General features: G+C 42.2%; 1 protein-coding gene across 1 annotated transcript in view; it reads right to left on the bottom strand.

Annotated features, from left to right (window-relative positions):
• SLF2 (SMC5-SMC6 complex localization factor 2) overlaps positions 1–13,703 on the bottom strand; it is a 54,642-nt gene that overhangs the window by 14,194 nt on the left and 26,745 nt on the right. The window contains exons 9-14 of the mRNA XM_045024869.1: positions 10,915–11,017; positions 6,907–6,982; positions 4,042–4,183; positions 3,143–3,245; positions 2,005–2,181; positions 1,274–1,371 (exon numbers count right to left, since the gene is read on the bottom strand). Of these exons, the coding sequence (XP_044880804.1) occupies positions 1,274–1,371; positions 2,005–2,181; positions 3,143–3,245; positions 4,042–4,183; positions 6,907–6,982; positions 10,915–11,017 (699 nt within the window). The remainder of the gene's footprint in view (positions 1–1,273; positions 1,372–2,004; positions 2,182–3,142; positions 3,246–4,041; positions 4,184–6,906; positions 6,983–10,914; positions 11,018–13,703) is intronic.

Here is a 13,703-nt window from a genome sequence, read left to right as displayed (position 1 = left end):
CACCTAGCCAGTTATTCCCCATTTTGCAGTTGTGCATTTTATTTTCCTTAGTGAAGTACTTTGCACTTGTCTTTAGTGAATTCTATCTTGTTGATTTCAGACCAATTCTCCAATTTGTCAAGGTCATTTTGAATTCTAATCCTGCCCTCCAAAGTGCTTGCAATGCCTCTCAGCTGGGCATCATTTGCAAGTCATTAATGAAAATATCGTATACCAGACCCAGAATTGATACCTGCGGGACCCCCCTAGAAACATCCTCACCGTCTGACAGAGCCACTGGTCATTACTGCGAGTACGGTCTTTCAACCAGTTGTGCACCCATCTTACAGGAATTTCATCTAAACCACAGTTCCCTAGTTTGCTTATGAAAAAAAGTCATGTGGTACTGTGTCGCAAGTTGTAGTGCTTCCCCCATATCCACTAGGCCAATAACCCTGTCAAATAAGGAAATCAGGTTGGTTTGGCATGATTTGTTCTTGACAAATCCATGCTGGCTATTCCTTATAATCCTATTATCTTCTAGGTGCTTACAAACTCTGTTTAATAAATTTAATTTTGATTGTTTAATAATTTGTTCCTGAGTCTTTCCAGGTATCGAAGTTAGGCTGACAGGTCTATAATTCCCAAGGTCTTCTTTGTTCCACTTTTTAAAAAGACAGACACTATGTTTGCCCTTTTCCAACCTTCAGGGGCCTCAACCGTCCTTCATGAATTCTCGAAGATAATTGCTAACCGTTCAGAGATTGCTTCAGCCAGTTCCTTAAGTAACTGAGGATGAATTTGATCAGGCCCCGCTGACCTGAATATATCTAACTTACCCAAATATTCTTTAACTTGTTCTTTTCCCTATTTTGGTTGGTTTTCCTTCCCCCTTGTTCTTGATATTATGTTGAGTCTCTTTTTAGTGAAGACTGAAGCAAAACTATCTCAGTCTTCTTGATGTGATGAGTTATCTTTTCCTGCCCACTAAGCAAAGGACCTACACCTTTCCTTTGTCTTTCTCTTGCTCCTAATGTAACTAAAGAATCTTTGTATTGCCTTTTATGTCCCTTACTAGAAGCAACACATTTTGTGCTTTAGCCTTTTTGATTTAGTACCTACATGCTTATGCTATTCTTTTATACTTCTCCTTAGCAATTTCTTCCAATGTTTCCACTTTTTGTAGGATTCTTTCCTTAAACCTGTGTGTATTTCAAGATATGTCTAATGTGATTAGCACATTTTTGATATTACATAAACTGTTAACATCAAATAAATGCAACACTGTTATTACCTTCCACGCTTTACCCAGCTAGGGACCAGTTGAACTAACCAAAGGAGATCATGGTGATGACTGGAAAGTTCACTTATTGTCAGACAGAGCTGAGGCATCTTAAAATGAAAAGAAAGGATTTACTAAGAATGGATTCTATTACAATGGTCAGCCGTTACATGTATGAAAAGTTGTCAGAAAATCCACATATCTGCAGTCAAAAGATTATCCCCTCCCTCGAGCCGTGCAGAAAGAAGGGAAAGTATGTCCTTAATGATATTTTCTGCATTGCATTTGTAGCTAGTCAGCCATATATATTCCAGGTTTATTAATTTACAGTAGGACAGTCAAGGTTGTATGCCAAAAAACTCATTTGCGAGCTACATTTAGGATAATGCTTTGCTTCATTCTTTGAAGCAGACATTCTAAATTTACAAGAATTCTGTTGAGTCAGATTCTTGTACATTTCAATATACTGCTCACTTACGAACAAGACAGACAAGCACAATGGCAAAGAAACATTTACACTTATCCCTCTCCCCCACATACTCAGTCACTCCCCCGTGGAATCATGGAGAGATCCAAAACTCATCTTGCTTAGATTGAATTTTCCAACAGTGATTTTGTTATTTACGTTAAAAAATTTGATTAATGTACTTAAATACAGGCCAAGGTTTAAACAAGAGAGGATTTCCTTGGACTCAAGCTGTAATTTTGTATACATAGCACTATACAATTAGTTATGAAGTTACCTTGGCATCCCAGTCTCTGATATTTTTCAGTAGTTTTAACAGTAGGCACTGAAAATCTATCAATGGAATTTGCTTCAATAGTTTTTCCAGGCTAATTTTAAATAGCAGTAACAGCAGCAGCAATATTTCTTGGTCCGCATAACCATCCGGATACATACTTGTACAAAAACTAAGAAACTTTTTGGGGAAAAAACAAACATTAAAATATGAGATTTTAGTTAAATTACTACAGTAGAACCCTATTTATCCGACCCCCTCCTTAACCGGCTCTCTGCATTTACAGAACCACCAGGACTCCATGGCCAGAAGCAGGTGATCTCGCCTGTGGCCACTAGGTGGCGATGCAGCACTGCATTTTCCCATTCTTTATCTGATCTGGCAAGGGGTCCCAATGAGACCAGATAAACAGGGCTCTGCTGTATTTTAAAATATATTCTAGGAACTTAAATTTGTCAGCAGGCATATTAAATGTGTATCAACTGATGAATTTGCAACATCTCTTATCATACAAGGGCACTGAAAGGAAGTATTCTTTCCTTTACAGTAGCACATTTTTCTTAACCTATTCACTTTCTGTCATTCAGACAGGGTGTCTTTTCAGCTGATTCCAATACAATATTCCCTTGAGAGGCTGTGAAAAGGTGCTGTAGCAGTGGTGATCATCCCCCATGGAACACACATCCTGTTTATATATGGTGGTGAGTTGCTGACAACCTTCCCAGCTAAACAAACAATAACTGAGAGCATCTAGTCAAAATTATAGATTTTTTCAGGTATTACTGTATGGGTTAATCTCACTTTATTCTTTTCTGAAAATATATGTATTCCTTAACCGACATCCTGAGAAACACGCATTATTCTGGATTTCTCAGGAATGTTGCCCTAAATATTTCCTGTAAACAGTAATGCTATCAATACAGTTGTCACTTTCCCTACACAAATGGTATGTTACAACAAAGTATTTCTACAAGATATTTTTGAAGCCAGTTAAAAATTTTGTATTTAAATTTTTACTCATAGCAGCTCTCTCAAAAACATGAGGTTGGCTCTCTCTCAGGATAGTATTACCTTCACAAGACATACACAGTACTGCACTCAGACATAGGTCTCCCTTAAAAAAAAGCACTGAGAATCTCACCTTGACCACATTAATTAGGTTGGTTTCTGGCAAACAAGAAAAAGCGGGACCTGCAGATGTGTCTCCACTTGTTTGTTTTCCCACTGTTATTTGCATTTCAGATCTAACAGAAAACATGTTAAACGACCTATAAATTTTTTTTTTTTAAAAGATACTCCAAAGCCATTTTGATTCAATTTAAGAAAATATTGCATGGTTTCTTAGAAAGTGTCATAGGGAACAAGCTCTGGGTCTCTCTAAACAGGGGTTCTCAACCTTTTTCTTTTGAAGGCCCCCCCAACATGCTATAAAAACTCCATGGCCCACCTGTGCCCCAATAACTGGTTTTCTGCAAATAAAAGCCAGGGCTGGCATTACGGGGTAGCAAGCAGGACAATTGCCTGGGGCCCCATGCCACAGGGGCCCTCACGAAGCTACATAGCTCAGGCTTCAGCGTCAGCCCAGGTGGCAAGGCTCAGGGCCCCAAGCTTCAGCCCCATGCAGTGGGGCTTCGGCTTTCTCCCCGGGGCGACAGCAAGTCTAATGCTGGCCCTGCTTGGAGGTCCCCCTGAAACCTGCTTGAGGCCCCCTAGAGGACCCCGGGTCCCTGGTTGAGAACCTCTGTTCTAAAGCACTCTTAATGGTTTGGCCCAATTTCCTAGGTTGTGCTTTTTGCAAAACTCAAGTTAAAGCAGGAAGAGCCAAGGACCGATAAACCCTCTGGTTTGTTGAACATTTAACTGGCAGAAATTGTTATAATGGTATATGTTCTATGTACTATATGGTTAACAGGCTGTTGTACACTGTTAAAAGAGTGGGCATGACGGAAGAAAACCAGGGAAGCAGCTTCTAGTCTACATTACAGCACGAGAGAGAATATTTATTGTTTAGAGCAAAGAAAACAAGAGCAAAATACTTACAAAATATCATCTTCACTAAAGGTGGGCTGTAGATGCTGCAGAGGAAATAAAGATCTAAAAGGCACTCCCATATTGATCAATACAGCCGATATCTCAGACAGTGGGGGAATCCACACTTTAGACTGTGCATCACTGATGGAAGCTACAAGTACAAAACAAGAAATTAATGTTTAAAAAGTTAATTTTAGTTTGTTGCTTTTAAAGAAACTGAATATGTGTAATGGCCCTATGTGACGCCAGTGCTAAGCACTACTAACATGAGGATCTTCTGTACATCAAAGTGGAGGTCTGTTAACCCCAAAGCCACCAGGATAATTTTGTAGCACCAAGGTGTGGAGCTTGACACTGAAAGGTGGTATTGGTTGTCCAGTTGAGAGCAGTTTATGATTTTGTAAGTTTTTGAAGTTGCTGCCCAACCCAGAGCATGATATGTGGAGTGAGTTACTTTCAGAGGATCAGATAAACTGCCAGTGGACCTGCTATAACAACACTGGAAGGGTTATGCTTGCCTCTAAGGCCTGGTCTACACTGGGGGCGGGGGAGGGTGTCGAACTAAGGTACGCGACTTCAGCTATGCGAATAGCGTAGCTGAAGTCGAACTACCTTAGTTCGAACTGCCTACCTGTCCAGACGCCGCGGGATCGAAGTCCGCGGCTCCCCCGTCAACTCTGCCACCGCCGTTCGTGGTGGTGGAGTTCCGGAGTCGACGGGAGCGCGTTCGGAGTTTGAACTATCGCGTCTAGATTAGACGCGATAGTTTGAACTCCGAGAAGTCGAACTCTATGCGTCGACCTGGCGGGTAAGTATAGACCTACCCTTAGAATGGACACAATTTCTAAACCAGAAAGCATTGTACAGGTATAACTTACTTATGCTTGATGGCAGCTAACAAAGAGATGATGCTCAAAGCCTAGGGGATACTGGTTTATAGCATGTATTACCGTCTGACACACACACAGTAATTGTAGATGATGCTCTAGAGCAATGGTCGCCAAACTTTTTTGATCGCGCACCCCTATCAGTAAAAACTTTGAGCACACACCTCAATTATATACATGTACTACTATATTAATATATTATGTACATTATAAAACATACAAAAAATAGAAATTTAAAAAGGATGAGAAAGATGAAAAACAATATTTTTAAAATATTTTTATTGTATTTTATTTATTAACAGTACAAAAAACCTTTTTGCTCTCAAAAAAAGTATTAATTTTTTTAGTGAGAGCAATGTGATTGAATATGCTTCATTATTCCTGAAAATCTTGGTTTAACACTTTGTGATACAGCCATTCGAAGGTCTGGATTAGGGGTAGGGTGCAGGAGGGGGCTCAGGGTGGGGGTGCAGGAGGGGGCTCAGGGCTGGGGCAGGCAGCAGGTGCACAGCACTTACCTGGGGCAGCTGCTGTTTGGTGCAGGGGGTGAGCAGGTGGCTCTGCGCAGCACAGCACCGCCCCCATGGCCACGATTCTGGGAGCTCCCCCCCACCCCAGGCAGGGCCACCCAGAACGCAGGGACTTTAGGGGCTACAAGGCCCTGGGCTAAGGGGGCCCCGGGGCCCTGGCCTGCAGCTCTAAAGCCCCTTTCGGAATGCGGCCCTGCAAGCACGGGCCGGAGGACTCAGGAGGAGCAGGGGCAGCCGCGCAGCCAGCGTCCGGAGAGAAGCGCCACTTCTCTCCAGTCAGCTTTGAAGGGGAAAGCACCGCTTCTTTCCCGCCGCTGGCTGCACGCCCCCCAATGGATCGTCTTGCGCACCCCACTTTGGAGACCACTGCTCTAGAGTCTAGGGGTAGCTAAATTAAGAAGGGAAGATAGAAACTGGATGCAAAATTTTTCAGACAAAAAAAAATATCAGGATTATAGCTCTGAATTGGGTTAAGTTTTTGTAAACTGGGAGTTGATGCTACTGCGAGGAACACTGAAAACAGTGGGAACTGAGTGCCCGAGACAGGATCAAACCCTACTCCTATTGAATAACATTTGAGACAAAGATACACACAGTGACGTACAAGACAAAGGAGGACACGTTCCCTGTCCCGGAAGCTTACAATCTAAACAGACAACAGAAATCAAGTACAAAATAAATAGGATGGTTCAGAGAAACTCTAAACCCATACCAGCTTTTTAAAAGTTTATATGAAATGGGTGAGTGACTACATTTTTAATTACAAGAATTAGCTGGTAGGCTTCAATTAGTAGCGAGTTTTGAGGGATTCGAATGAACAAAAAAGCTGGAGAATATATGGAGTGGTCAGATAGAAGTCCTTGAGACTGCAAATGAGAGAGGGGAGGATAAGCAGGAAATGAGAGCAGAGGCAGATGCTTGAAGGCAATTTTCATATACGGGGCCCTCTGTTACCACTTATGCTATTCATCCTGAAGGAAAACCATGCAGTGGTTTTCTGTTTAGGGTCCCGGTTATAACCATTTGAAAACAACACTGTCTTCTAGTTTTTAGTCTATGGACTGTTTGCCTATACCTCACAAAATAAATGAGGAGGAAAAGGTAAAGACTTCTGATCTATTTGATCTACGGGACAGATGTCCTTCTAGTTTTAATGCTATTTGGGCAAGGATGGAAGGTAACGGACCAGAATAATCTTTGTATTGAGTGTATTGCCTCTGCAGCTGTACACTGAGATCATGACCAGCTACTTGGCTTGCACACGATCACTGAAAGACTAGCAGCTATGAAACGTGTGCTAAATCATCCAGTAAAGGGACCTGAACTCACAATGCGGATCTACAGTGGTGATGTAATCAAAGAGAACCAGAGTATTCTCTGTTTTTCCTTTTTCTAGATTTGGGCCTCATGACCATTATCCTCAGTCAATTACAACTGTCTCTTATTTAAAGACTCACCATTTTTAATTGTTATATCCATCAGCGTATCCAAAATCTGCATTGAAACATAGTAGTCTGAATGAACTGACATCATCTGTTGAAAGAAGCATTACAAACTAAGTTACATATTAGTTACACTGAGATTTTATTAATAAAATAATCTGAATCCTTGTTAAGAGAAGAAACAGGTAACAGAAAATAAATAAATGCCAAAGCCTCCTAAGCAAGGAACAGTGTGAGGCATGATACCACAAGATATTCAGGATATTTGCGTCATTCAAACAGAGTTCTTATCTTGTGAATGTTTAATTAAAAGTTACATTCTTGCAAAGGATAAGGTCAGAATCCTACATCCCAACGTCTCAACAGTCCACGAGAAGATTCATTCTACTAGCAGCAACCTCAATGTCAGAGATGTCACATGAGAATTTTCCTTCTGGAACTGACTTCTCCCGCAGGCCAAGCCACTTGGACAGAGTCTCTCTTCTAACCAGCAGTTGTAACTTGATTTCAACTCTTGACCAGATAAACATCCATAATACTGTACTGAAACACTGAATTCTCAGTAGATAAACTCTTAAGACCTTATTCAAATGTATTACTACACCTCTACCTCAATATAATGCTGTCCTCGGGAGCCAAAAAAAGCTTACCACATTATAGGTGAAACCGCGTTATATCGAACTTGTTTTGGCCCACCAGAATGTGCAGTCCCGCCCCCCCAGAGCGCTGCTTTACCGAGTTATATTCGAATTTGTGTTATATCAGGTCGCGTTATATCGAGGTAGAGGTGTATATACATGACCCTTGAAGAGGCAATTGTAGAGGAAGAACTTATTTTGAGTCAGGCAGATTGGGAGAAAGAAAGGAAATAAGATCTGCTCTCTGAATCTTGAACTCTTCCCTCAAATATTGGAGATGTAGCAAACAGTAAAGAAAAATTGGTAAGGCAGGAGAGCAGCTTTTCCTAAAACCAGCAGTACTGTATTAATCCATTTGGGGACCATCTTCCTGAATATTGTTGCTGAGAACTGGGGAGTAAGTTTTTTTTTTTTTTTTTTAAAGGTATAAAGAAAACCCTGAAGATTTCCTAAATGGCGGTTCACGTCTTTTCCTAAGGCCACTGTGGAATGTGGTAAGTGGGCTCCTGCCTTCTGGAATCAGTTTTTCTGAAGCTACATATTCTCCAATGATTCAGAACTTGACCTACCTACCCATAGTGAATTTATGCACGTTGAGGATTTTGGGCAAGATGAATAATTCCTTGTGATAAATGGAAGGATGTTCGCCTTGACAATAAATGAACTACAGAGAACTGCCATATGTAATATGCTATAAAGTCAGTGCCTTCTAAGAGCAGAGACTTCAGACTCTTTCTGTATATGTATTTGGCACCAGGAAGCATGCCTTTATGGAGAGAAAAAATGGAGGGGACATCTACTTTCCAGCGTCTTGATGGGTTGCAAGAGCTTATAACCCTACAGGCAGCTCCTGGGTTGGAAAGCAGCTTTAACTTTTGGATAGACAAATTGCCCTAAAAACTTTGATATCAAAGTGTGAGCTACCTTATGACAAGCCTGTGAACATTAAACAAGTGCATCTCAACAGTGAATAAGTCCAAGTCTAGGATGAGCTGCATGTAATCCAGTGGAGATGGAATGCCTGGTTTCCAAGTTGATCCACCTCCCTTGTCACCATTACTAGAATTCTGTCAATACTCAGAGTAAGCTGAAAAGGGTAAAATGCCCACAAGAAAGCTAGGAGAGTACCTTGTTTAGGAATTGCTGCTCAACAGCCAAGCTACCCAGTGTCGGTAGTTGAGGCGGTATGCAAGAACAGACCATGGGACAGGAGAGGCTGTCTGCAGAGGAGGAACGGTTACATCTCTTCATTCAACTAGCTGAGAACCATGTATTTTTGGCTAATCTGGGGTGATGAGAATGACCACTGATTGCTTCTTCAGTTTTGATCTTCTGAATTACTCATTCTAGCAGTTGCATGTGGCGCAGGAGAGGGGTGTCAGAACTATTTATCAGAATCCCACGTGCCTGAATCATGTGACCAGGAAAGTGCCCTGGGGCACGTCCTGTAGGGCCCCTGAGGATGGGGCTCTGATGACAACATCAAGATGAATTCCTCGATGCTGTAAGTCTGGCTGCTGCCACTACTAACATCAGAACATCCTGAGGGCAGAAGACAGACTAAAAAGTAATGCTTTTGTACTCGTGGGGATTTCTGTAGCTGAACCAAAATTAAACAGGGTCTGATAGAGACATGCAGATAAGCTTCTGCCATAACTACCAGTGTCAATAGGTTTGATGGAGAGACTGCAGTTATAGCAGAAACTAGCGTCTCCATCTTGAACTTTGCCTTCATCTACCTGTGCAGTTTCCTGAGGTCTAAGACAGCTCAAACTCTTCATAATCTGTTCTTTACTGTGGAGTGTTGTCAGTAGCTATAGGTGTGGTGCACTGCTCCTGTTCGATGATGATAACAGTCGGCTGCGTGCGCGTTCCCTCGGTGTGCTGCCCCGGCTCTGCGCAGATAGCTGACACAGCAGACTCGAGAGAACCCCCAAAGACCACAGACTCTAGTAAGGTACGAAGGAACCCGAGCCAGGTTTATTTTCAAACGAAGCACAGTAATAGTTTCCTACAGACTCTACAGGACATACTACGAATGTGCGCCCCCGGCAATGGACACGGATCAGTCAATGGCGGGACACTCCACTGCCCCCTAGGCTGGACAAAGATGCACACTCCAGCTCCTCCTTTTATACAGTTACAAGACAGATTACTCATCCCTACCGACGTATTGAGGTACAGCCCCTTGACTCATTGGGGGCTGTCTCCTTCTTTGATCATATTGTTTCAAACAGATCTATCCATCAGGCTGTCCTTTTGACCCTGCCTTTAAGATGCACCTGCTTCTAGCAACCCTCTTCTCGCCAACTTCTGTGAGCGGGGCCTGTCTCTGGCTCACAGCCCAGCTTTTGCTTAGCAATGCCTGGAAGTACTTTGGTTCAGGCGTCAAGCCTCAGACTGGGCCTCTGACACAAAAGTTTGTTTCAGGGCCTCATCTTACAACATGGAGAATATAGATTACAGCCTTGAGCATCTTTTATCATGAAAGACAGGCTTTAAGGCCCTTAACTATAGAAGTGAAAGGTCTCCTTCAGTCGGTTTAGTATTTCTCTGGGTCTAAAGAAGGAATGAAGAGCATGGAGGAGCTCCAGAGAACATCTATGCTGTACAGACTCCTGTATCCACATGTCTGAAGTCAATAGTATCCACATGATAGATGAGATATTCCACCCTTAGGCCTGTTTCAGGACAGAACCACCCCTGCTGAGGGTCTCTAGAGAAGCCTGCTGCTAATGGTGGAAGGGTCACAAGGGACTGGAAATCCTAATTTGCTGTCCAGAGTCAGAGTCCCTTCCCCAGCATAAGGTTCTATGGAATGGGAGCAGGTGTGGCAGAGCTCCCTAACCCTTCTATGACTCCTGACAGAAGGAGCACCTACTGGTCTTCCACTTGCTCTGTTTGGCCTACTCTGCCTTGATTGGGAGGGAAGAGGAGAAAAAATAAGTTTGGCATGTGGTCCTACTAGACAGACTGGTACAAGAAATTTGATCTCCTCACAGGGATAGCAGGGATGGGAAAACGGAAGACAGCTTTCTGTTGCCCCTAAAATAAGATTTAAGACACTAGGATCCTAAAGAATAAGGCAGGAGTGTCAAGGTCCTATTCTGTTTGTAGTGCCAGGAAGATGAAAAGAAATAAGTGGCATGGCCAAGCCCCGGAACCCCACAATGTCTGAAATGTCAGATGTGCATCTGAAATATTTCAGATTGGAGAACAGATCAGGATCCAGAAAGAGAGGGTGATTTATGTTTAAAGTTAGAAACTGATCTAGTAGATTCAGAATCTTGGGTGTTCTAACTGTATGAAGTTCGCATCACATTTGGTCCCCAAATACAATTGTATAATCTAACCTAGGAGAAGTGGAAAATAGCAATGATCTTACCTGAAACAGCCACTTTAAAACTGGTATGGGGCACTGTGTACAACTATAAGCACAACTGAGGAAACCCTGAGTTGTTAAAGAAAGCTGCTGTGTTACTTCTGATCTGTGAAAATAGTAAGAAAGAGAACAGGAATCAATTTGGTGATAAAATTGATATCTTCAAAACCATAAAAACATATTTCCCCCCCCAACATCTCACTTAATAAGAATTTGAGTTTATGAAACCTCCATTACAGATATTCTTTTCACTATATTCCTGATGAATACAAGTTGTAGGCCATGTCTACGCTACTGAGTTAAGTCACCTTAAGTTTTGTCAACGATCATAAGTTGCTTTAATAACATTGGTGGAGCATGTCCACGCAACGTTACTTGTGTCAGCTGAGCATATCCACAGTCACTGCATTGTGGATAGCTATTCCACTGTGCAACTCACCACCCTTTGTCACCCTCTGCTGCTGGGAGCTCTGGAAATGGATCGCAGTGCATCATGGGGACGTGCTCGCCATCCTGTGATGCAATTCTTTCCGTCCCATCATTCCATGGGCTTCCTACTTCGTTTCACACCATTTTTCAATAGCCCTTGTAAACTGTGTGCCCACCACCTCTTCCTGACAGCATGGATCGTCAGCTGTTGACCACTGTGGTGATGAGCATTACAAACACAATGCAGCTGGTCCTGCAGTATTTCATGAGCTGCAGAAGACTGAATCGGTGATGCCTGCCCTGCAGTCTGCCATGGAAACAAATTATTCAAGATTGCTGCTGGCATTCATGAAACAGCTTGCCACGGTGGACTGTCAGTACTGGGCTCGGGAAACAAGCACTGGGATCGCCTCATGATGCATGTATGGGATGACAAGCAGTGGCTGCAGAACTTTCAGATGCGTAAAGCAACCTTCTTGGAACAGTGCGCGGAGCTCACCCCAGACAGAGGCACAAGGACACCAGAATGAGAGCTGCCCTCACTTTGGAAAAAAAAATGAGTGGTAATTGCTGTACGGAAGCTGGCAACTCCAGACTGCTACCGGTCAGTCGCAAATCAGTTTGGAGTTGGAAAGTCCACCATGGGTGCTGCGGTGATGCAAGTGTGCAGGGCCATTAATTGCCTCCAGCTATGAAGGACTGTGACTATCGGTAATGTCCAGGAAATAATTGATGGCTTTGAGGCAATGAGATTCCCTAGCTGTGATGGGGTGATAGATGGAATGCATATCCCAGTTTTGATCCCTGACCATCTTGCAACAGAGTACATCAACCAAAAGGGTGACTTCTCCATGGTCTTGCAGGTGTTTTAAAGCACTACTTTTTAAACAGTGTACTAGCTCTATGAATAAAGAAACAAATTCTAAGACTAATTTGGAGTTTATTTTTATAACCAAATATATGCACTGCTAAGCTGGATCAAACCAGTGGCCCCTCTAGTCCAGTACCCTGCCTCTGAAAGTAGGTGCTACCAGTTCCGTTAGTGGAAAAACAGAAGAAACTTTATAGTTAACACTTCTGAAATAAGGCCATAGATGAAGTGTCTTCCTAATTAGATACTGGCTTATACCTTGAAGCATGTATGTTTTTACTCCTTCTAAGCAACCATCTAATATAACCATGTATGTTTTTATCATCAGTGTCTAATTTGCTGAATCATTGGCCTCAATTATAACAACTTGTGGTAAGAGTTTCACAGGTTAATTATGCATAGTAGTATTTCCTTATTAGTTTTATTCCTGTGGAATTACAATCCTATTGAATTTTTGTTCCTATATTACGAGAAAGAACGAAAACTAGATGCTCTTATTTATCCTATGTCCAAATCATCATTTTGTATGCCTTCTCTAAACTGAAAGTGCCAATCACCTCAGTCTCTATTCTGGAAATGGTTTCATAAAATTAAAGATTGACAACTACTTGCATTCCAATATTTTCCTACAGTGGTTAAAAGCCAAACACCACAGCATCATAAAAAACAAGAGATTCTGGAGGTGAAACTGACTAACTTAAAAAAAGAATAAAAAAAAGCAGCATAGTCTAATTTCCCGCCCAAGCTAAGAGAAATGCAAAAGGAAAATTAAAAACTGAATAGTGAAATGTTAGAATTTTAAAATTGAGTTTTGATCTTTATGGAACTATCAAAGAGACAGTGTCAGCTGTGGCTTCTGTGATGTGTATGAAACCATTTAAAATATGAGGAAATTTTGCTCTTGTGGGTTACACAGGCATACAAAGGATCTTAGTTCTATGATTAAGCCTTGATAACAGGGACAGGGATGTCAGATTGTAACTTTTTTTTAGGTCCCTATTAATTTTATCCTCTGATGGTAGGTGAAGAGAAATCACTTCTGTTTATTTCCCCAAAAGGGAATGAAGAGAAGCTGCTGGAGCCTTGGCTTCCCACCCCTTCCTCTGGAAGGCAGTATGGTCCAGTGGATAGAGAACTGGATTAGGAGTCAGAAGAATTGGGTTCTTTTTGCAGCTGATGTGTTATGTGACCTAAGACAGGCCACTTCACCTCTTTGTGCCTCTATTTCCCTTACAACGGGGCTTGTTTTGTCTCTCGAGATGTCAAGCTCTTCTTGGCATGGACTGTCCCCTATTAGATCTTTGTGCAGTGCTTGACACAACTGGGTGTCAGATCCAGTTGGGGCCTCTAAACGCTAATGTAAAACAAATAAAGAATAAAGTGCCATCTCCCTGTAAGGGAAGGAGGATGAAAGAAGTTTGCCATGACTGACTCACCATTTCTTCCAAATTTTCTCATGAGAAGACAGCCATAGGCCTAAATCGGTTCTAGG

This window comes from Mauremys mutica, chromosome 7 (genome assembly GCF_020497125.1).
Source record: "Mauremys mutica isolate MM-2020 ecotype Southern chromosome 7, ASM2049712v1, whole genome shotgun sequence".
NCBI lineage: Eukaryota > Metazoa > Chordata > Testudines > Geoemydidae > Mauremys > Mauremys mutica.
This window is presented reverse-complemented; position numbering and strand designations above follow the sequence as displayed.